Here is a 20,837-nt window from a genome sequence, read left to right on the forward strand (position 1 = left end):
TTACGGTCAACTTAATATGAAAGTTATTTAGTTGGATCAAAACTAAAAATTTTGGATACCAAATGCGATTACTTGTAAACTTGTGGGTACTGAAACTGAAAATGAAATTATCCCTTCCAACTACAATATGATGATTGTATTTGTAATTTTACAAAGATAATAACTACATAGGAAGAAATTTAATATTTAAACATACCCAATTGTGATTGTTAAAAATAAATAGTCATAGTAAATAACCATTGACCATGGTCAACGAACGGTTGTTGGTCGTTGTTTTTACGAGTGTAGCTAAAATATTTGTCATGACAAAAATATAATTTTTATGGTGAATAATTGTTGAGAATTCGACCTCTCAGTCCTATGACCTTGAGGTCGAACACCAGGTCGCATTCGTTGAGATCATGGTTCATGACAGTAATCGTGAGATCGCACTTGAGCCTATGGATCAGAACACAGTTCCAATTATACTTCATGAGGTCGCACATGCCACGTCTGCAGATTTGCTAGATACGGGATAGATACTCTCTAACTGTCTTTATTGTACCTCCATTTTTGAATGATGAAGATATTACAGAAAACAAGAGGAGATTTTCTCTATAATGGCTTGCTCTTTGCATTCTTCTATCTTTGAATATATGAAATTCAACAATAATTTAAATTTTTACATCAATTTTTAATTAAATATGATTAGTAATAATTATCTCTCATGATCTTATTCCGTACTCAATAAAATCATACTTAATAGTAAATTTCCTTCTAGTAATATTTATATAATTAAACAAAATCTTAAACGATGTTGACATAATTAATTACTCAAATTAATATATATGGGCCTAGACTTCTACTCAGTTGCAGGGCTATAGGACTAAGAAGTCTAGGTTCCATTGATTCACTACACAATTACACTGAGGATCGATGAAACATAGGATTGGTTTTCTAAGTTTTACCTGATCTTATCTAAGACAAAATAAATAAATAAACAATAATTAAATATCAAAGGGAGATCAAACGTAAAAGTTTGGTTAGCAGTCATGTCTTGATTCTCATAGATGTCACAAGTGACATTCTTGTACCTAAGAAACTCATCAATTTAGATAGGAACTAAAATTGTGATTTTGGAAAGACTTAATCATAGATAGATAGAGTTAAAATTTTGATTATTTCGATTAAAAAGTTTAATTTTCTCAAGGTGTAGTATTAGTGGTTGGCTGGGCAAAATTAGGTTTGGCCTAGATTTTTTATAAGCTAATTATTTTATCAGTTGAAATATATTTTTTCGATCACACAAAATTGGTGCAATGCGAGGTGTTAAAACCATCTTTTTCTATTTATAGCATTTTTTTATAATAGTATTTATAGCATTTTCTGTTACATATTTAGTATTTACACATTACGTATATAAATATTACGTCATTTAGTTTTATTTAAAAGAATTATATGTGTAATATGTTTATATTAAATGCAATATAATTTGCAATAAAGAAATTTAATCTTCAAAATGTTTGCCAAGTTTCAAGGAAACGGATAAGTCGATTAAATTTTCTATTTTAAATTATGTTACATCTTATATCCCATTTAATATGTACGTATTATATGTATAAATTATTATGTTACATATTTTATACATAGGAAAATACTTTATGCACATAATTTGTCTAAAAATACGACGTAATTCGTATACACGTGATGTAATATAAAGATATATATATATATATATATACAATAAGAATGGAAATACAAATTAAAAAGAGAATGATCATTAGACATCCCCTCAAAGTTTTCATACTAATCCGGGAAAAAAATTCAAGTTTTGGATCCCTTTTGATTTACAAAAACAAAAACAAATTAAAAGAAAACAAAAAAGCAAAAAAGGGTGATGTATTATTATATATGGGATGGGCATCCATGAAGCAGAACCCAGTCTGTTGATCAGTGTCGCATTTCCCAAGAGAAAATTGTCAGTTTTAATTTGCTGTCTCTCCACAAGAGACTGTTGCGTTTGCTTTCATGAACTCCTATTGCTCCTGTTACGCACAGTATTTTTCAAAATTTTTTCCTTTCTTCGTTGTGGGTGTGGGAATGAAAAATCTGGAATTTGCCTACACTTATTGAGGCTCTTAAGCTGTTGAAGAAACAGTTGCTATCCTTGGAAAAGAGATCTCATCGCCAAACTCTCTCTCTCTCTCTCTCTCTCTCTGCACATAGAAAGATGCAGACATATTGTTTATAATTGGCAAGAGAAAATGATACAAGACACTAAGTTTCCAACAAACCTCTTTCTTTTCTTGTCAAAAGTTGACATCCTTCTAGGGCTTCCCAACACAACTGTGGACAAACCATGTACATACATACACACATACATACATGTTAACTTCTGCTCAAATCTCAAACCACATTATTACATACATGTCTCCAACTTCAACGCACCACAAAGTAACAAAAAGCCCATGTCATTTTCCCTTATTTGGAACCTTCTCCATCTTTTCCTCTCAAGAAATCTCATTCTTCTTGCACGCAATTAGCACACAGTACTGAAGTAGACATTATATGCAGCATCTTTTCACACTGCCCTCATCTGGAATTGACACTTCTGTGAAACACTTTTAACTCTGTGTGTGTGTGTGTACTTATCCATCTGGAGATCTGAATTTGAGTTGAGTGTTTGAGTGTGTAATTGACTATGTTAGTGAAAGAGGTTGTAATATTTAAAGGGTTTGCAGAAAGAAACAGACACGAGCACTATAAGTACTAAATTATACTATATAGTCTATATCTTGTAGGGAAATGCCAAGAAATCATGTCTGATCAGCTAAGACTTTAGATTCTTTAGATTACATCCAATCTATTTTTTCTATCTCTTGCACTCATGTACTGCAGTTGAAAACAACAGTTGAGTGATGAAATTGAACAGTTTGGATCATATTAATTCATCAAGAACTTATTTTCATCAGATTGTACTATATACATATATATCACATGTAAATTTAGAAAAATTATACTGAATGCTGAGTTCTTGCTTGCCCTGGACTTTTCAAAACTCACATGAAGCCTAGACATCCGGAAACGAGATTCAGAGTCTCAAGATACAAAGCAGACATACACATACACATACACATACGTGTGCGTGCGTGTGTGTGTGTGTATAGAAGTAGAATCACTACCTTTCTTACCCCCAGATCCAGCAAATGATGGTTGGGGGGAATGAAGCCTGGTCCGAGAGTCATTCAGGGTTTAATTTCCCTGGAAAAGAAACACAAATCAAAAGAAATATCAACCTCCATGACCTCGAGCCAGACAACATTCCTCTCAACCTTAACACTCACGAACAATACCAAACATTCATTTAACCCTCATCAACCTACCTATGTACATCTATATATACATATATATGAGTTGTTGAAAATCTATCTGATCTGGTATATGTATGTATGTTTTGAGGGGAATGAAGCCTGGTCCGAAGCATTACTGAGAGAGAGTTCCAGCCCACTTATAATTCTCATTCATCAGAAATATAGGAACTCTCAAACAGCCTCGAGCCAGCCTACATTCACCTCAACCCCATTTCTCTCCTCTCTTTGAGAGAACCCTACTAACAATTCATGTCTGTATATATAGACGACTCAGGGGGGGTTAGAAGGTGGGTAGTCCCGTAATGTGTTTTTACACATACACTCAGCGACAGACACACATACCAACAGGGACTGACTCAAATCTAATTTTTCTTGCATGATTCAGATGTTGATCCTAAATTAATCTCTGCAAAATAGTATTTAAAGACAATATTACCTAATTCAAATGTCAATGTAAAAACAAGAAAAGATAAAAGCTCTCTTACAAGTCGCAGCAGCTGATCAAACTTACCTAATTAATATATATATATAAAATAGTACTTTTTGTAATTTCTATCATTTCCTAGGCTATGACTTCATGACTCATAAACCCCCCCCCACCCCCTTGTTTCCAGTCAACTGGGCAAACCTGTTGCTTCCTTTTACTTCAAGGGCATTTTTCTTTTGTTGAAAAAATAATGATTTATTATTGTTTATGGTCCTTTTTTATTATTAATATTATTACAGTCAAACACACACAACAAGACAAAAAGTGATACATTTAAAAATGCACTTTACACGAGAAACAGAAGACTGATTCAGACAGAACTCTGTAACCCTCATAAATGCGATTCTTTCATCAGTGTTTTTCCATCATTACCTTATTATTTTTAGCTTCCTCTCTACACCTACTTTACATTAATTCTCCTCTCTATTATCAATTTCAATCCTCATCCCTGTGTCTTTCCCTTTTCCTCTCTTAATTACCACTATTTTCTATATATATATATATATACATACACTCTAAATCTTCTATTATTTTTTCTTTTTATTTTGTTAAATTTTCTATTTTGATGAGAAAACATGAAGATGGATGTTTGTGATGATGTTTGGTCTCTACACGCAAAGGTCGACTCATATGGCCATTTTCAGCTCGAAACAAAACTTCTATATCTAGGTTTTTTATGCACATAGTTTGATCTCAACCACACATTGAGTGCAAGCATTTGCACTGTGGGCAAACAATAGGAGTTGAACTCTTTTTTTCTCAAAAATCCTTCTAAAAATCTTTCCAATATTAACATGATCTTTTTAATTAAACTCCTGTGTACGAGATAATGTGAGTAGGGTATTAGAAAAAATACATTTTTTTATGGGGAAAATACAAGTAACTCCTTGTGATATCATAAATGAGCAAATTATCTCTTTATGAAAAAAATAAATACCAATTTACCTTTCTGTATTTTTAAAAATACAACAATTTGTCCCCCTATGATTTTTAAAATTAAGCAATTTACCTCCCTGTATAAGGAGGTAAATTACTTCATTTTGAAAAAGACAAGGGGGTAAATTGCTATATTTTTTTATAGGAGGGTAATGTAGTCATTTCAATATCACAAGGGGGGAGTAAATTGTTATTTACCCAATTTTTTATTATAGTTAATTATAAAAAAAATAAAAAATATAAATTAATCATGACTCCACAACGACTATTAGTTGTTATTTCTACAAGTAAGGTCACTACATTAGCAAATGTTCACGCCATATCTAAAAATCATAGCAAAAATTGATTAACCATAGCAAAAATTTAAGTTTTTCGTTAGTTTTGTTTGTCGATAGTTAATAGTATTGATTCGTCACGGTTTGAATCGCGAGCATTTATAACGTCGGAAAAAGTTAATTTTTTTTACAATAGTAATTATGATAAAGTTAATGAATTTGTTGTTCTTTCTCCATATCATAATGTTTTCGTCTCCAAAAATTGGAAAAAAATAAATAAATGCACGAAATGTTTTTATCCAAATTAAAAAGTTAGATTATTTTGATTTGGGCTAGAATTTAAATTCCTTGCACAGAAAACGTGTACTATCGATAATTTCTCAAGTGTAAAAATACATATTATTGGGATTTGGGAGTTTGACATATATTCTGAATGTGGTCGGACAGCTGGTCGCTCCATTTTTCTTCAAATAACTTTTTATAGAATTTCATTTGATGTAAAAGAAAAATAAATAAATTAAATAAATTGTTCAAATACGTCTAACAAAATTTATCGATCTTGAATATCTATACTAATATTAAAAGAAAAGCATTTCATATTCACAAACGAAGGTTAATGACATGTCACACCAATTTTTGTGAAATTAAAAATGCCCTTCATGATAAAATAATTATCTTATTCAATTTTTCAAAATTTACATTAATTGATAAATTATTATTTCTTTTTATTAATTTAATATACTGACTTATATATTTCTCTTATTTATAGTATATTTTAAAATTGTGAAAGTATATATATTTTATGCACGTAAGAACAGTGTGCCACAGCGGCTGGTATAAAAAAGATAAAACCCTATTTTCACTCACAAATAGCGATTACTTATACCATGATATTAATTTCTTAAATTATCAAAATGTCCTTATGTATTTTCAACTACCCCTACTCAAATTCTTCTTCTCATCTATATTATCTATACTATCTATTTACACTAATATAAAAATTTCACCCACACTAAATATCTCTAAAGTAGTTTTATTTTATTGATTTGGTTTATATACCTTATTTTTATTTATAATATTTTATAGATATAAATAATTATTTATTATATGCACGCAGGAAGATTGTGTTATAAAGGCTAGTATAAATAAAAGAGAACTAAGATGCAACTCCCCAAGATTAATTAAAGTCTAAATTTTCTGTTGACTTTTTTTTTCTTTTGCATTTATTAAAAAAAATAATTTTAGTTATGTAATTTAAAAGGGTTTTGATCCTGTATTAAATTAATTTTTGTAATTTAATCATATAATTTTAAAATTTTGACAATTTTCATTTTTTTTCATATAAGTTGCACGCGACCCAATTAAATTATGAAAATTAATTTGTGCAAAATCAAAAATATCACCACCATAAAATTAAAGGACTAAAATTGCAATATTTCCGAAAAATTGAAAGTGCAAAAATAATGTCAAACGATTTACTGCATATAATTTTCATACATTTTCCGAAAGTGAAAAAACGATTTTACCGAGTGGTTATTTCTGGGTAGCTTGACAAAACAATAGCCCTCCGCAAAACACGTTTTGCAGAAAGTCGGCGATTATGAAAGTTAAAATCTCGACCGCCCAATGCAACCATCCAACGGTCGACTGTGGTTGGAAAGCCAGCGTGATTGTCGGTGTTAGCGCAAGCGGAGGATCGGGAACCGAGGAGGCAGTGCCTGCCCAACAAGGAGATGCACAGAATACTCCAAAAATTAAATAAAAATAAAATATATATTTAAAACCTCTTATGGTTGAATTTTTTTAAAAAAATAGTAATAATAATAAATAAAATAACATGTTGCGTGGATGGTTCAGTAATTAATGCAGTTGCAGGGCTTTATTTATTTATTTTTTAAATAACATTTAGGACATCAAATTTAAATACAAATTCAATATATATTTGTTTTTATTTCCATTTTTTTCTCACTTATAATCACAATTTTATAGATTATAAACTTGTAATTCTAATAATATGTCTAATTTATGTTTACGTAATCTAATTTTATTTCATAGCTACAAAAAAAAATAAATATTAAAATCAGTATCGAGCTAATTAAAAAATAAATTTTTTATTGCTAATCTACACTATTTAATATCTATTCAAAATAATTCGATGCTAAACTCCTTATTACGTAAATTTTTGTTGCCAAAGCCTAAATGTATCAACAAGTAAATTTCTTAAATTACATAATGTAAATTAACAGCATGAATTTTATTTACGACTTAGTTTGACATTATTTTTTTGGCAAAAGTATCCCACTATTTTTAAGTTTAATTTTAATTTCAATTTAGTCCTTTATAATTATCGATAAATTCTTATTATTGGAATTTGATCGTTTGAAAGGTACTGTTGGTCGTTTGGAATTTTTCAAGTTGTAATTTTCTTTTGCCACGTCATTTTTAAAAAAGAATATATTGAACTGTTATTAAATTCGTCAAAAACCCAACACTGTTGTCGACATAGTTGACGACGTAGAAACTTTCCGATTAAATTGCATGAAAAGGACTAAAATCGCCACCATTTTTAAGTTACAGGATCAAATTGCGACTTTTCATTTCAACAGAATCAAAATTGCCACCCCCTTACTTACACGATTAAAATTGCAATTTTTCTTTCACCTATTTCACATAAAAACCAACCATCAATCACATATCATTTCCAAACAATTACTGTTTACAAATGGATCTTCCCTCTTCAAGTTCAACCAACAATAGAACTACAATCAAGTTGATGATAGAATTTGTTTCTACGAAAACAAAACATTTGGATGATTTTGAAAATCAATAAAAAGTACAGGGACTAAAATAAAAACAATCCAAGAAAAATATGATTTTTTGTGGTGACTAATTATATGATTTAAATTAAGTAAATATTAATTAATTACCATTGCGCAATAGCTTAGCCGTAGTTTCCAAGGCGATATTAAAATATTAGTCATAATTAAAAATTTTAAAAAATAATTTTTCCAATGGCAAATGTTATTTAATTTATATTATAAGGTAAAGGAAATGTTGCTATCTTATCAGCTTTTCATTTATTATAACCTGAGCTACAACTTGACTACAGCTTTTAGTGCATATATGACCATATGGACTCATTTATTGATACATGTTTTCTTCACAATTTTCACTTGGATCACTTTTCTATTTTTCGACCAGCTTTTGATTTATTATTTAATTTTTGTTTTTAATCACACTAAATTTTGAAATATACAATGTTGAATTTCTAATAGAATTAGTTTTTTTTTCTTTTAAATTCAATTGATGTTAATCTGTCAGGGGGACAAATTATTACAATATTGAATATTCATTATGTCCAGACTATATTTTAACTAAATTCCACCAAAAAGAGTATGATTTTATGTTATATGTAATTATTATGGTTGAAAGTAGTAAAAAAGTCTTAGTAAATATTAATTAATCACAATTACATAAATGCTCTTAGTTGTCGATTTTGCAGCGCTAAAAATCAGGCATAGGGCTAAAAGTCATATCTAATGGTTTGATCACAGTTAAAAGTCATTGGCAAATTTCGATTAACCATGATCAAAATATTAAGTTTTTTCATTGAATTTATTCGAAAATGTAGAAAGTATGGTACGTCTCTATCATAAATTTTAAACTGGGGTGATTTATAATGTAGGGAGTAATTTTTTTTTTTTTTAATCCATGGTAAATCTTCTCGTCTTAGTACATCTAGTAAAGGTCTAGTTTATAAGATGGGATATTCCTCGAAGTCTAATTTAACGGTATAATTTTCAAAATATCCTCAAATTTTCTCTTTTTCCAAATTACTTTTTCTGGTAAGTTTTTAAATTGACCATCTTATTCAACATTTCACTCGTCACAGTTATATTTTACAATTTTTATCAAGAACAACTAAGTAATTTTACTTTCCTCTTGAGCAATCCAATCCTTCCTTGATTTCATCTCTTCAGCCGTGTCAATCACATCCAAATATCTCATCACATCACTCGTATATATATATATATATATATATATATTTTAATTAATAAGGAAAGAATAAATTAAAATAAGATGAAATAATACAACAAAAAAATATATAAGAATTCATTTAAAGGGAATTCTAGTAATTGTTTCAAAAAAAAATATCAGAATAGTTTTTCAAAACTCCATAATTTATAATTAGTGTATTTAATTATTATAGCTCCATCACAAATAAATTGGTGAGACATTATGATTCTTTTTTAAGAAAAAAATAAAAAATCTTCCAAAATCATCTGGTTTATTCTTTGAGCAATGACCAAAAAATATACATCAAGTGATAAAAAAATTATTTTGTCACATATAAAATCCATATTTTTAGTAACCATTATTTGTGAAAATTATAATTAGTAAGAATTAGTGATAAAAGTTATTATTAAAAAATATTAATGACATATACACAGTGATGACGTAGTAATTATAATTGTTGTCACCAATTTGTCATTTTAAATGTATCGTTGATAATTTTATGTCTAATTATTGTCACTAATAACTATATATTATGACAAGATAAAAATAATTGTACGTCAATATATATTTTTTGTGACAATTTTAAAATTATCGTTTGGTATTTTATTGCTAATACAATATCTTATTGCAAGAGAAAAGAAAAGAGGATAATTACACTGCCCATGTCTGAGGTTTGGTGTAATTACATGCAAACTCCCCATCGTTGAAAAATTATGTCTAGTACTCCGGTATTGTTAATGTCTAATAAATAGATAATCATTAATGAAAATTCATCAAATTTATTGATATGAACAAAAAAATTAAATAAAAATTCATACGTAGTCTAATTGACTTAAAACTGACTTATTGTAGGTAAAAAAAAAATATAATCAAACCACCATTAAACATCTTTATACGCTAATATATGTGCTGTGATATATTTTTACTCTTATAAGGGTATTTTACTTTTTTTTTAAAAAAAAAGATTTATTTATGTTAATACATCAGCATGAAGTTAATTGACAGTAAATATGAATTTTCATTTAAAATATTCTTTTGCTAATATTACTGAATTAATGAATTTTAATTAATAAATAAATTTATTTATTAAATAAAAATAAATATTAAAAATATTATATATAATTTTTTAAATAATAAAAAAATACATAAAATTACACCAATTCTTTCGAGAATGCGGTCAGACTATTAAAAGAATAAATAAAAAAAAAAAAAAAGGTAAAAGGAGTAGGCATCAATGGAAAGAGGTTTTTCAGGATGATTCATCTTCCTGCAAACGAGATTAATCAGAACTGTAGGATTACATTCATCAGTGTCAAGTCCCAGAGAGATGGACGGTTGAGATTTCTCTCTTTCAAATCGTACGGCGGCAGAGTACACAAACACGTGATGGCGATAAATGAGTTCTGGAAGAAATAGATGATAGATCCACAGGCGACAGTGACGAGGGATCTGCTGCCACGTGGATGGATATTATTTGGTGGTGACTCCCATCAGATGGGACCACATCTGGGAGAGCAAATCATGTGTCAATGATGACCATGATCATCCCATGTAGATGCATATAGACATACATATATATATATGTATGTATATACAGGTGTGGCTTTATTGCATGACGACAGTTCAGTTAGTAGTTAAGGTTCATTCATTAACAAAATAGGCTTATATCCTTTTTCTTTTTCTTTTTTTTCTCCCCCAAAATTATATAAGATTCAAAATTCATCTGATGTCGGGATCACACTCAAACTATTTGCGATGATAAAATTAGCCCCGACATCATAGGTGGGATTTAAATTCAATCATGGTAGATTATACATTTCGATCATTTTCATAAATACATAGTCTAATATGATAGGTATATTTTTTCTACCGTATTTATTCCTCTCGAATTTCATTCGTATCAATTTCACTTACTTAAAGCATCGAAAAATTATAATCAAAGTTTTCGTGATGTATTTCCATCGATCTTTCTGAATGCATACAGATACACTTGAAAGAAGTGCACAGCCTCATGAGAAAGAGCCCTTTAGGTAGGGCGAAGTCAAAATTAAGTGAACATAAAATAATGGGATAAATTAAAAGGGTATAGGCATAATATCAAGAAATAAATGAACCCTAAATGAATTAAAATAAAATGTAGACTAATTGACTACACATTTTTACATGAATTGACAAATTCTCGTACATTAGGTTTTGATTGATGTAAGAATTAACAATGTAATTAATATTTAGTCTTGTGTTTACATCAGCCAGTACTTATCCATTATATTAAACTATGATTTGTGTTAAAGTGTATTTACTTTTTTGGTGAACGCTATATTTGATCTATTAATTTTTTGTTGTAATAGTTACACGAGAAATAATGTTCTGTTGTCTTAAATTTTTAAAATTATTTACTTGAATGTAGATCAAATAAAAAATAATAATTTAATTAATTTTTTTTGGTTGGTGGGGGGGGGGGTAGATACTTTTTTATTCAAAATGGATATTTAAATTCATAGATAGGTAAAGATCCAACTCAAATCTAATCTATATTTTTTTAATGAATTTGGGTTTGAACCTGAGTCTAATTAATACTACTCATTGGGTTTGGGTTTGTATATTTTGAATTAGTCTATGGGCCTCAGTAAACTCTTACTATACCCATTCACACCCCTATTTTAGTCGCTCAAGTTCATTTCTTAACTTTATCATCCTTGAAATTTAATTTTTATCTTAGTTTGGTCTCTCTGACCATTTTTTGGCGAAAATGTGGTCGGAGTTTGACTTTATGGAGGGTAAAATGATCGATTTAAGTTTAATTTTATCATTTTAATCCCTTAAATTTGTAAAACTATCAGTATTGTTTTAAAAAGAGAACTATTTCTTTTATATTTTTATATGGTGAATATGATGTAATATCTTGTATGAAAAATAGAATTTTGAACTCTTGTTAACATAATAATGACATATTGCTTAATTTAAAATAGAATAGTCTCTTTTTTCTTCATTTTCAGAAGTGACCAAAAAAAATACAAACTATAAATAAATTTTATAAAATTTATATAATCTAAAAATATAATAAAAAAATCTAAATTGATTTTTCTATCTTAGAAGTTAAAGATATGTCAAATAAAATTAAATCTGAACAATGTTTCTTAAATATTAACAGCTACTATTTTGAAGAAAAAGTTGATAGAATGTATTTTTAATTAGATTATTTGGTGGGTTTCAAATATATATAATATTTATTTTCGGAGGTCTTTTTAAAACTTTTTCTCTAAAATGGAACTATATATTTAGAAAACCTTTTCTATAAAATGGAACTATATATTAATTAGAAAACTTCTTAAAATGAATTTTATACATATAAAATCCTCCCCCCAATAAAAAATAGTTAAAGAAACATAATCTATCAACTTTTTATTAAAAGATCCAAATACTTAGTAAATATTGTTAATAATTAACTTTTATACTTATCTTTAATTTTTGAAATAAAAAATTACTGAGTTATAGATTTTTTTTATTATATTTTCATATTAGATAAGTTCATAATATTGATTTTTTTTAACTACTGCAAAGAAAGAGACTGTTTGTTTTAAGTTAAGCAATATATTATTATTATTATTATTATTATTATGTGCACAAGAGTTTAAAGTTTTCATTGTTCACATAAGATAATTACAATATATCAGCATAAAAAAATATAAAAAGTTATTTTTTTTCATTTAAAAAAGGATTAATTTGATGATTTTACAAACTTAAGGAATTAAAATTATAAAATAAATTATTGACCATTTCCCCCTCCAAAGAGTCGAACTCTGACCACATTGTCGTTGGAAAATAGTTAAAGGGACCAAAATGATACAAAAATTAAAATTTAAAACTAATGAAGTCAGAAAATGAAATTGAGGGAGAAAGTGATTTTAAGCGAAAACTTAACATACCAAATATAGTATTTACTCTTACTTTTTTATGATTAATGGTTTGATAATAAGTGTAAATTACGTATCTACCTTATAATAAGCTAAAATGTCATATCTGTGAGCTGTGTTCTGTTTCATTGTCTAGCACACCAAAAACCCATTCAGCCATTGTCATCAGAGATGCTTCTTCAGTAGCCTGCCATTCCGCCGTTGTCTTCCCCGTGTGGATCAGTCGCAAGGGAAAAGCGGATGCAACAACTACAGTCGGTCAGCAACTATAGAAAATCTGAGATCAACAACGATGTTGTGAAGAAAACGATTCAAGATTGGCATAATAACAGCGATAAAACATGGAATGACAAACAAAACCATTTCTACGCAAGTTTTTGAACACTGCAAAGTGGAAGAAACCATTAAAAATAAATCAAAAAATCTGTGTAAGAAAGTTATTGCAGTTTAGCAGTGGTGTATTTTAGAAGTCAAAGAATCTCTTCTAACATGTCATAAAGAATCAGGCAGATTGCATATAATTTTTCAACTAAAAAGGACGAAAAGTGTTGCATCCCTATAATTTCAGGATGAAAAATAAAATTTTGCGTAAATTTATTTACATTCTTGTTAATGGGAATTGTTTGATAAGACAACATTGATATATAACATAACGACACGGATTTGCACAAACTCAATCAACATATTATTAATTTAACTTAACAATCAAACCAACTTCATTGAGTCCACCATTGACTAATCAAATACGGGACATTATTCCTTATTACAAATTCTAAAATTTGATCATAACGACTGAATACTTTCAACCTAGGAAGCTCTGAACTGGGAACAGCTTGTACCGTGAAACAACAGCGAAGAGCTGAACCGGAGCCTCGAAGCAGCCACATCAAACTCAAGCAGATGATTCTCCAGTTGATGTCCTCCCACGACTACTGAGGTTGTTGGTCCAGTCAGGTTCGATCCTCCATCGACAAAAGCAAGGCAAATTACATCGTTGCTGACTCGAACCATTGAGTTTGAGCCATAAAACCTCCAGTAAATATTCTTGCTCTGCAGAACCAGATCGATAGTCGGCACATCAGGCCCTGTCTTGGAGCTGCCAACAGTCTTTGAATCAAAGCAAGCCTCGAAAGGAGCCACGGATGCCACTCTTGTGATGTTCTTGGACGCAGCCGCCTCCACGAACTCTTTGATCAAAGCATTCAATATTGATCTGTGCAGGCCGGTGTATGGCCTAACGGTGCGTATACTCGTGCCTCCAGCACCTGTACTCTTGTCAATCGAAAGCAGTGTTTTGTTGAAAGAGAGAGTCCTATCACCAACTCTGATGGACTTGACATCGATGAAGTACTCAACTGTCAAATTGCCTATCTGCTCATTCCCAAAAGTGCTCACAGGGTTCCTGATCAGGGGTGTAGACAATAGTGACTTAGAGATTTCTGGAAAGGGGCTGCTGTAAGCCCCCTGACCGATGATCATGTTGCCGTCATTTCCGGAAGATGGAAGACAGAGAGCAAACTTTTGGCGAATCTTGAAAGCAGATGCAAGCTGAGCCTGCAATGAAATCCTAGTCCTACCTAGGCCGATCAGCCCTGCAGTGGGGCTAGCCAGGCCTTCTCGTAAAACGGGATCCGAGAACTGGAAGGGGAAGTCATTCACCCTGTACTGGTCACCACGTGTCGAATACACGCGCAGAACGTCCTGCCCCAAGCCGCTATACCCCTGAGTGCCGGTGAAGGGGTTCAGAGCGTAGTCAGAGCACGTGTTGTTGGTGCATCCAGGCACTGGAGGCGACAAGAAGCAGAAGACGCAGCCGACTCCATTGGCGATCCTGCATTGCTGAGTGCCGCACAGGATTGGGCGGTATGAGGAGGCGGCGTTGAAGTAGTCAAGGGAGTTGAACCAGAGGAATTTGCCACCAAGATCAATCACAACATTGAAGGTGGTGGCACTGGAACCTATCTGAATGGTGGTGTAGTACTGATTGGTTGTGACATCTTTCTTGATGGGGAAAATGAAGGCTTGGGGTTTTGGAGGGCTCTGGGAATTTGAAAAGGGAGACAAGAGCAACAAGGAGAAAAGGAAGATTGAGAGAGTGGAAGGGGCCATTGTGTGAGGAGGAGTGATGCAGATAGATACTCTCCTGGATATGTATTTATGGACGTACTTGATGTACTATTGTGATATATTATTAAGGAGAGATTTGAATATTACAGTATTGTTTTGAATTGACTATGAATGGCATGCCAGCAAATCATCTTTATCTTTTAGATCTCATATTGTCTGGTTGAAGTCAAACTTCTTAATCAGATCATGAACAATTAAAAGTCAGAAGTCTAAAACTCAACAACTTACATTCAGATGAATTTGCCAATAAAATCTAGTTTAGTTGGCAAAATTAAAGTCTCATAACTATTAGATCATGAGTTCAAATCCCATCAATAATTAATGTGTAAAATGTAATATAACCAATTTACTTAAAGAACAAAAAATTCTGACAAGTTTCAGACACGAATCATAATAGGATTATATTACTAATATCACAAGAAGGAGTTTAAAAGTCTAGAATTCAACTTACATAATAACTAATACTCAAGTGGTTGCATCTCTAATAACCTCAATATTTGCTCTAATGAACCTAATCTTTCCTTCAGGTGACGATTAAGTGGCCTAACAGCGGTACATTGTTTCGGTGAAAGAGATGTACGAGTTCACGTCCCTATGGAGTTAGAAAATCAACTTTGATCCTCCTTGAGAAAAGACTTCTCTTACATAGAGAATTTATTATAGCCGAAATTATGCTTTTGCAAGTATTAAATTATGATTGCTGATATCCGTGTACTTTAACACGAAACTATAATATATAATAATATATTCTCCAGAATGATGTATCATCAATTTTCCGCGTGAAATAGTCAAAACTTTGTAGGACCAATATATTCCTTGTTTAAATTAGTGGGCCAGAAATTGAAATAATTGCAAAACTTGGTGCTGAATTTTTTTGTTTCTGAATGATTTGGTGCTGACTTTAAATTGTCCTATGGAACTTATATTGCACTTGGCATCACAGTAGGGCTCATAGCTATCTGTACGACATATAATTTTAAGCTCGAACAGTCTCCATAAAGAACCTAATAAAAGAAGAAAAGCATTCACAATTAAATTTTCTACACAGTATACCTAATTATCTTCAATTAAAAAGAAATGTAAATTTAAGCAAAATCTCTATCTTAATATGAATGTCAATTCAATTTTCCTCTTATGGTGGAGACGTAATATTTTGTCTGACAATCGTATAATTTGTATTAGAATCAAGAACCATAATTATTCATATTGGCAAAAAATTGCCAACCTCTGCGCTCTTATTAGTAAACTATAATTTGAAATATAGGGGCTGTTGTACCATTAAAATATGGTAGTGTATCATTTTTACTATCAACAATGACTTTTTACACAGTACTACAGTAGTTATTTTTCTACTTTGTAATAGATGTTTATGGTTGATGGTTGAATGGTTGGTGGCTGACTTTAAATTAACTCTTGATGTTAACATTTTTTATATAATGATGCACTCAAACCAATTTTCTCAAAAGAAAACGGAAATGGCTAATCCATATGAGTTCATGTTTCAGTTTGATCCACAGAAGCATAATACAAGGGAGCTAGTGATGAGCATAGTAATACTTCAGATTGCATGTGGATTGTAATAACCTAATTTTGTAGCATATCAAGTTTTTAAATTTGTACCTTCTATAATTTGATTATTAAATGTAAAAAGAAAACATGAATGCTTAATATGCTCTATAAGAAATGATCATATTGATATCATCCGAATATTGCAAACGATACAATCCATCAATTCAAGCAACTGATAAGAGACAGATTTCAGACAAAATTACTCTGATAGAATTTGCAGTGAACACACAAATTCCGGAAACAGCATACCTGCATTCATTTGTCTACTGATTTTCTCCTCTCCATTTGTCCAGAGCGAACGATTCCTGCTTTCCATGTCGGGCCTCAAAGAAGTCTTCTCTACCCAGTTTCAGTAAATCTGAGATGGAAAATGATTTAGATTCACGATGCATAGAATGTGTTAATTAGGAAACAAATGAAGGGTCAAATAGTATTCATTATTTTGACAGTTAAAAGGAAAAAAATACCATACTTGAATAAAACAGGCCCTTCTTCTCTACTGCAACAGTTATACCATCCAGAAACAAACTTCTCTAGTTCCTGACTTGTTTTAAGCAGAAAGGTAATATGAGATACTTTACACCCCAAAAAAGGTAGTGAAAAGTTTTTCTCTGATTTTGGATCCAAGAACATGGGTCATGGCTGTCATCTTCTCCACATGATCTCCGTCATCATTTTTTCATTATTTCTCTCAATTTTGCCCACATTTTCAACAGAAAACCCTCACTCAATGTACCAGGATACCACATTGTAAAGGTGGAGGTAATCCTAGAACTCAAGATCAAAAGTTCAGATTTTTGCTCGAACTCAAGAGCTTCAGCATTGGAAAATCAAGAAATGGTGATTCTGTTCTCGCCCTCACTGGGACCCAGCGGACCCACCAGAGCTCCAGTTCCTTCTCTGCTGCCACACTTCCATCTGCATCATTGCCATAACCATCCTGCACCAGCAGTCAATCCCACAAACCATAAGGTACAGATGAAAAATTAAGGGACAGCGACAAGAGTATTGACAGCAGACCCTGCATCTGCTGGAGTCGCCTCTGTTGTATGTGCAACTGAGCTGTTTTTTTCCTGCCTCAAATTCAAGAAACAGAAGCAAAGAACTATGCGTATCTATCTAAAGACATCAACTCATTGGATTTGGATATTAAGATAGCCCCAGGACTCTACACTATAGTAGGCATAGATAATTTGGCCATTTCCCTCGACAACCGAAGGGCTGAATCTGGTTCTAATGATGATGAAAGTGACGCTGCTAATTCAGTTTGAATAGTATGTAGCAGTGTGGGCGACTTATCTGCAATGCATTGTATGTGTTCAGTGGCTAATGGAAGCTCTCCAATGTCAGCCAAGTAATTCAGCAAAGTTAAATGGGACTTTGGACATCCTATACCACATGTGAGCTCACACAGTAGTTTAGAAGCTGCGGTAAGAAAACCTGCGGGAACATATATATATCAGTTCAACTTTAAAGCAAGAAATCTTTTAGCAAGCACAATATGTAAGAGGTATGGGTTGATAAGTCACCTTCTTTGCATAGGCAGAGAAGAAATGAACTCAGTAACGTGTTTGCAAGTGTTGCATCCTGTTCAACTGACTTCTGAAAGATATGCAGAGCCATTTCAAGGTTTTTCTCCTGGCAAAGGCCTTGAAGGAGGAATTTGTATATCGATTCATCAGGTTCCAACCCTTTCCCAAACATGTGGTGGAACAGGCGACAAGCATCTTCAACCTGGCCTACTTCTGAAAATTTTTGAATCAGGATTTTGTAACTCTCCAAGTTCCCAGAGCAACCACTTGCAAACATCTCATCCCATAGCCGTTTTGCAGGTCGCACTAGATCCTCCCTGCAGCAAGCTTCGAGAAGAGAATTGTAAGACGAAACATCTGGGCTCAAACCTTTCTTCTTCATCTCTTGAAGCACCTGATACCCTTCTTTAACTCTTCCAGCCTTGCAGAGGAAGGAGACCATTATATTGTAACTCTCCAAGTTGCTGAAGTACTCTTTCGTCGACAAGAGTTGGAAAACTTCAACTAGTTCTTCTCCTTTTTCATGCTTGCAGAGATTTTCACTCAAGTTGGTTAACGTTAGCAGAGTCGGCATTCTTTCTTTCTTGAGCATGAACCTCAAAAATGAAACTGCTTGCAGACAGTCGACAGAAGACACAGATCCTATCAACACATTGAGAACATCATCCTCAATTGGAAAATTCCCGCTTACAATCACTTCACCCAAATCTTTTGCTTCACATATCAGTCTCTCTGAAACTAACTGAAGAATAAATTCCCTATAATCATTAGCCCTTGGCGCCACCCCTAACTTCCTTTTCTTCTTCAAGATCATCTCTACATCAACTATGTTTCCCATCTCACGCAATTTCTCTGCAACAATTCTGTACGCCATAAAATCAGGCTTACACTCTCTTTTTCTCAACTCTTCCAAAGCACATATTGCATCCTTCACCCGGGACTCCACACACAACCCATGAACAACCAAAAGCGCAATAATCGACCCATCAAATCCCAAACAATCAACTTTCCTAGCGTCATCCAACAAAATCAAAATCTCACCTAATCCCATATTTCTGCAAGCCCACCATATAAAAACCCCAAAACCAAGAGTACTCAACCGAACACCTTTCTTAATCATTTCATCAAACACCTTCCGGGCACTCTTAATCATCCCTTCAGATGACAACACCGCAAGAAGCAAATTACAAACTTCAGGTCCAATCTCCGGAACAACAGATACAACATCACAAAATACCGAAAATGCCACATGGGTTCTCCTACCGGCGACAAGGGAACCAATGACCGAGCGATAAACGGAGGGACTAAGGATAATCTTTTGCACCCTTACTTGTTTTAACAGCTTATCAATGGAGTTGAATTGGCGGGAAACGGAGAGGGACTTGATAACGGATTGATAAGTGGCGGAAGTATGGGAGAACCCCGGTTGTTGAGACGCCCAGTTGAAGAACCCAAAAGCGAGGGAGTGATGATTGAGGAGGAACGGGTCGATAACTCGGGCAACAAGGACCGGACTCAGTGAGTCCCGGCAGCCGAGTTGGTGGAGGGTTTGCTCTAGCGACGGTGCCCATGGCCGCGTTGGTAGCGTTTGATTGGACACGGCGAGCAGTGCTCTGCTAATCACTCCGGCAAACTCAGTCACCGACCGTCTCATAACACCCCTGTGCGTGAGCATGAGATCGACAAATTTAAGGTAATAGCATTTCGCACCCTTAAATTACATCGAATTTGCACAGTCCGCTCTTAAATTTTACAAATAGCATTTTCCAACCCTCCAAATAGCATATCATTGGCAGATTGCATCCTCAAGCTACTGGAAATTTCAAGGGAAGTACAATTTTCACATGGTTTTTCGCTGCATCAAATTTTTTCGTCCACCATGCGTTCTGGTTTACACACAATCAGTTAACTCTCACGCTACTCTACTCAAGTCCTCGTGTTCCATATAGTTTTAGGGTTACATGCACATATTACGGCATGAATATAAACAACACAAAATTTGCAAAGCTCAATAACTCAAAAGAAACTACTAGCTCAGAACTCAGAGCTGCTAACTCTAACATCTAGCTCCTAATTCATAGCTCAGAGTTCATAGAAAATAAGATTGGTAGCACTTTACCCTATTCCTCTCTTTGACTCTGAATGGGACGGCGCGTACACTGTTTTCTAGAGCTTCATTTCCCCATGGTAAAAAAAAGCTTGATTAAAGATATAGAAAAGCAACTACTTCCTATGATTTTATCACTCTTAAGGCTCATAAAAAATACATTTAAGGAAACTATAGAAACTACAACCTTGCATTAATGACTAAGTACAAATACAAGAAAATTTGCCCAAGATTTGCACACAATATACACTATGCAACTCAAGGGCCATGGACATTTTTAAGGCACATCGAAATTGCAGTGGACATCCCCCAACTATTGGGAAAATAAACAACCGATCATGTTTCAATATTTCCCAGCAAAGCATCCAGTCATTGCCATGTGTTATACACTTTGCTGGAGAATTATTTCAGCATGATTGTGTGCGTATTTTCCCAGCAGTAGTAGGATGTCCACTGCAATTTTGATGTGCCTTAAAAACGCCCATGGCCTTTTGAGTTTCCCAGTATGTATTGTGTGCAATTG

The 20,837-nt window shown here is 32.5% G+C and overlaps 3 protein-coding genes and 1 long non-coding RNA gene across 5 annotated transcripts; 1 reads left to right on the forward strand and 3 right to left on the reverse strand.

Moving 5' to 3' along the window:
- Window positions 1-1,735: 1,735 nt before the first annotated feature.
- On the reverse strand, window positions 1,736-3,832 carry LOC148786990 (uncharacterized). Its single transcript, XR_016067248.1, has 2 exons — window positions 2,274-3,832; window positions 1,736-2,195 (listed from the first exon to the last, which is right to left on the reverse strand). It is a non-coding gene; the product is annotated as an uncharacterized LOC148786990 (long non-coding RNA).
- A 9,150-nt stretch (window positions 3,833-12,982) lies between these two features.
- On the reverse strand, window positions 12,983-20,710 carry LOC105178052 (pentatricopeptide repeat-containing protein At5g14080). 2 transcript variants are annotated; one of them, XM_088885237.1, is made up of 4 exons: window positions 18,205-20,710; window positions 17,148-18,115; window positions 16,925-17,033; window positions 12,983-13,256 (listed from the first exon to the last, which is right to left on the reverse strand). In XM_088885237.1, exons 1-2 carry the CDS (start codon window positions 19,880-19,882, stop codon window positions 17,844-17,846), a joined length of 1,950 nt encoding a protein of 649 aa, XP_088741363.1. In that variant the 5' UTR covers window positions 19,883-20,710; the 3' UTR covers window positions 12,983-13,256; window positions 16,925-17,033; window positions 17,148-17,843. The 2 variants fall into 2 exon arrangements, with proteins under 2 accessions (XP_088741363.1, XP_011099702.1); XM_011101400.3 differs by lacking the exon at window positions 12,983-13,256 and having other exon boundaries at window positions 16,777-17,033.
- On the reverse strand, window positions 13,642-15,090 carry LOC105178051 (putative aspartic proteinase GIP2). The gene has a single exon (XM_011101398.3). The coding sequence runs from the start codon at window positions 15,086-15,088 to the stop codon at window positions 13,787-13,789; it is 1,302 nt and encodes a 433-aa protein (XP_011099700.3). The 5' UTR covers window positions 15,089-15,090; the 3' UTR covers window positions 13,642-13,786.
- Window positions 17,307-17,833, forward strand: LOC148786991 (uncharacterized). Its single transcript, XM_088885032.1, has 3 exons — window positions 17,307-17,425; window positions 17,469-17,566; window positions 17,667-17,833. Exons 1-3 carry the CDS (start codon window positions 17,307-17,309, stop codon window positions 17,831-17,833), a joined length of 384 nt encoding a protein of 127 aa, XP_088741158.1.
- Window positions 20,711-20,837: the final 127 nt, after the last annotated feature.

Source organism: Sesamum indicum, linkage group LG9 (genome assembly GCF_026168435.1).
Source record: "Sesamum indicum cultivar Baizhima isolate 11 linkage group LG9, ASM2616843v1, whole genome shotgun sequence".
Classification (NCBI taxonomy): Eukaryota; Viridiplantae; Streptophyta; class Magnoliopsida; order Lamiales; family Pedaliaceae; genus Sesamum; species Sesamum indicum.

Coding starts and splice junctions, on each gene's coding strand:
- LOC105178051 (XM_011101398.3), bottom strand. CDS start 15,088: ATGGCCCCTTCCACTCTCTCAATCTTCCTTTTCTCCTTGTTGCTCTTG.
- LOC148786991 (XM_088885032.1), top strand. CDS start 17,307: ATGGGTCATGGCTGTCATCTTCTCCACATGATCTCCGTCATCATTTTT. Junction 17,426..17,468: donor ATGTACCAGGATACCACATT/GTAAAGGTGGAG, acceptor TCAAAAGTTCAG/ATTTTTGCTCGAACTCAAGA. Junction 17,567..17,666: donor GCGGACCCACCAGAGCTCCA/GTTCCTTCTCTG, acceptor TGAAAAATTAAG/GGACAGCGACAAGAGTATTG.
- LOC105178052 (XM_088885237.1), bottom strand. CDS start 19,882: ATGCTCACGCACAGGGGTGTTATGAGACGGTCGGTGACTGAGTTTGCC. Junction 18,116..18,204: donor TCTCTGCCTATGCAAAGAAG/GTGACTTATCAA, acceptor ATGTTCCCGCAG/GTTTTCTTACCGCAGCTTCT.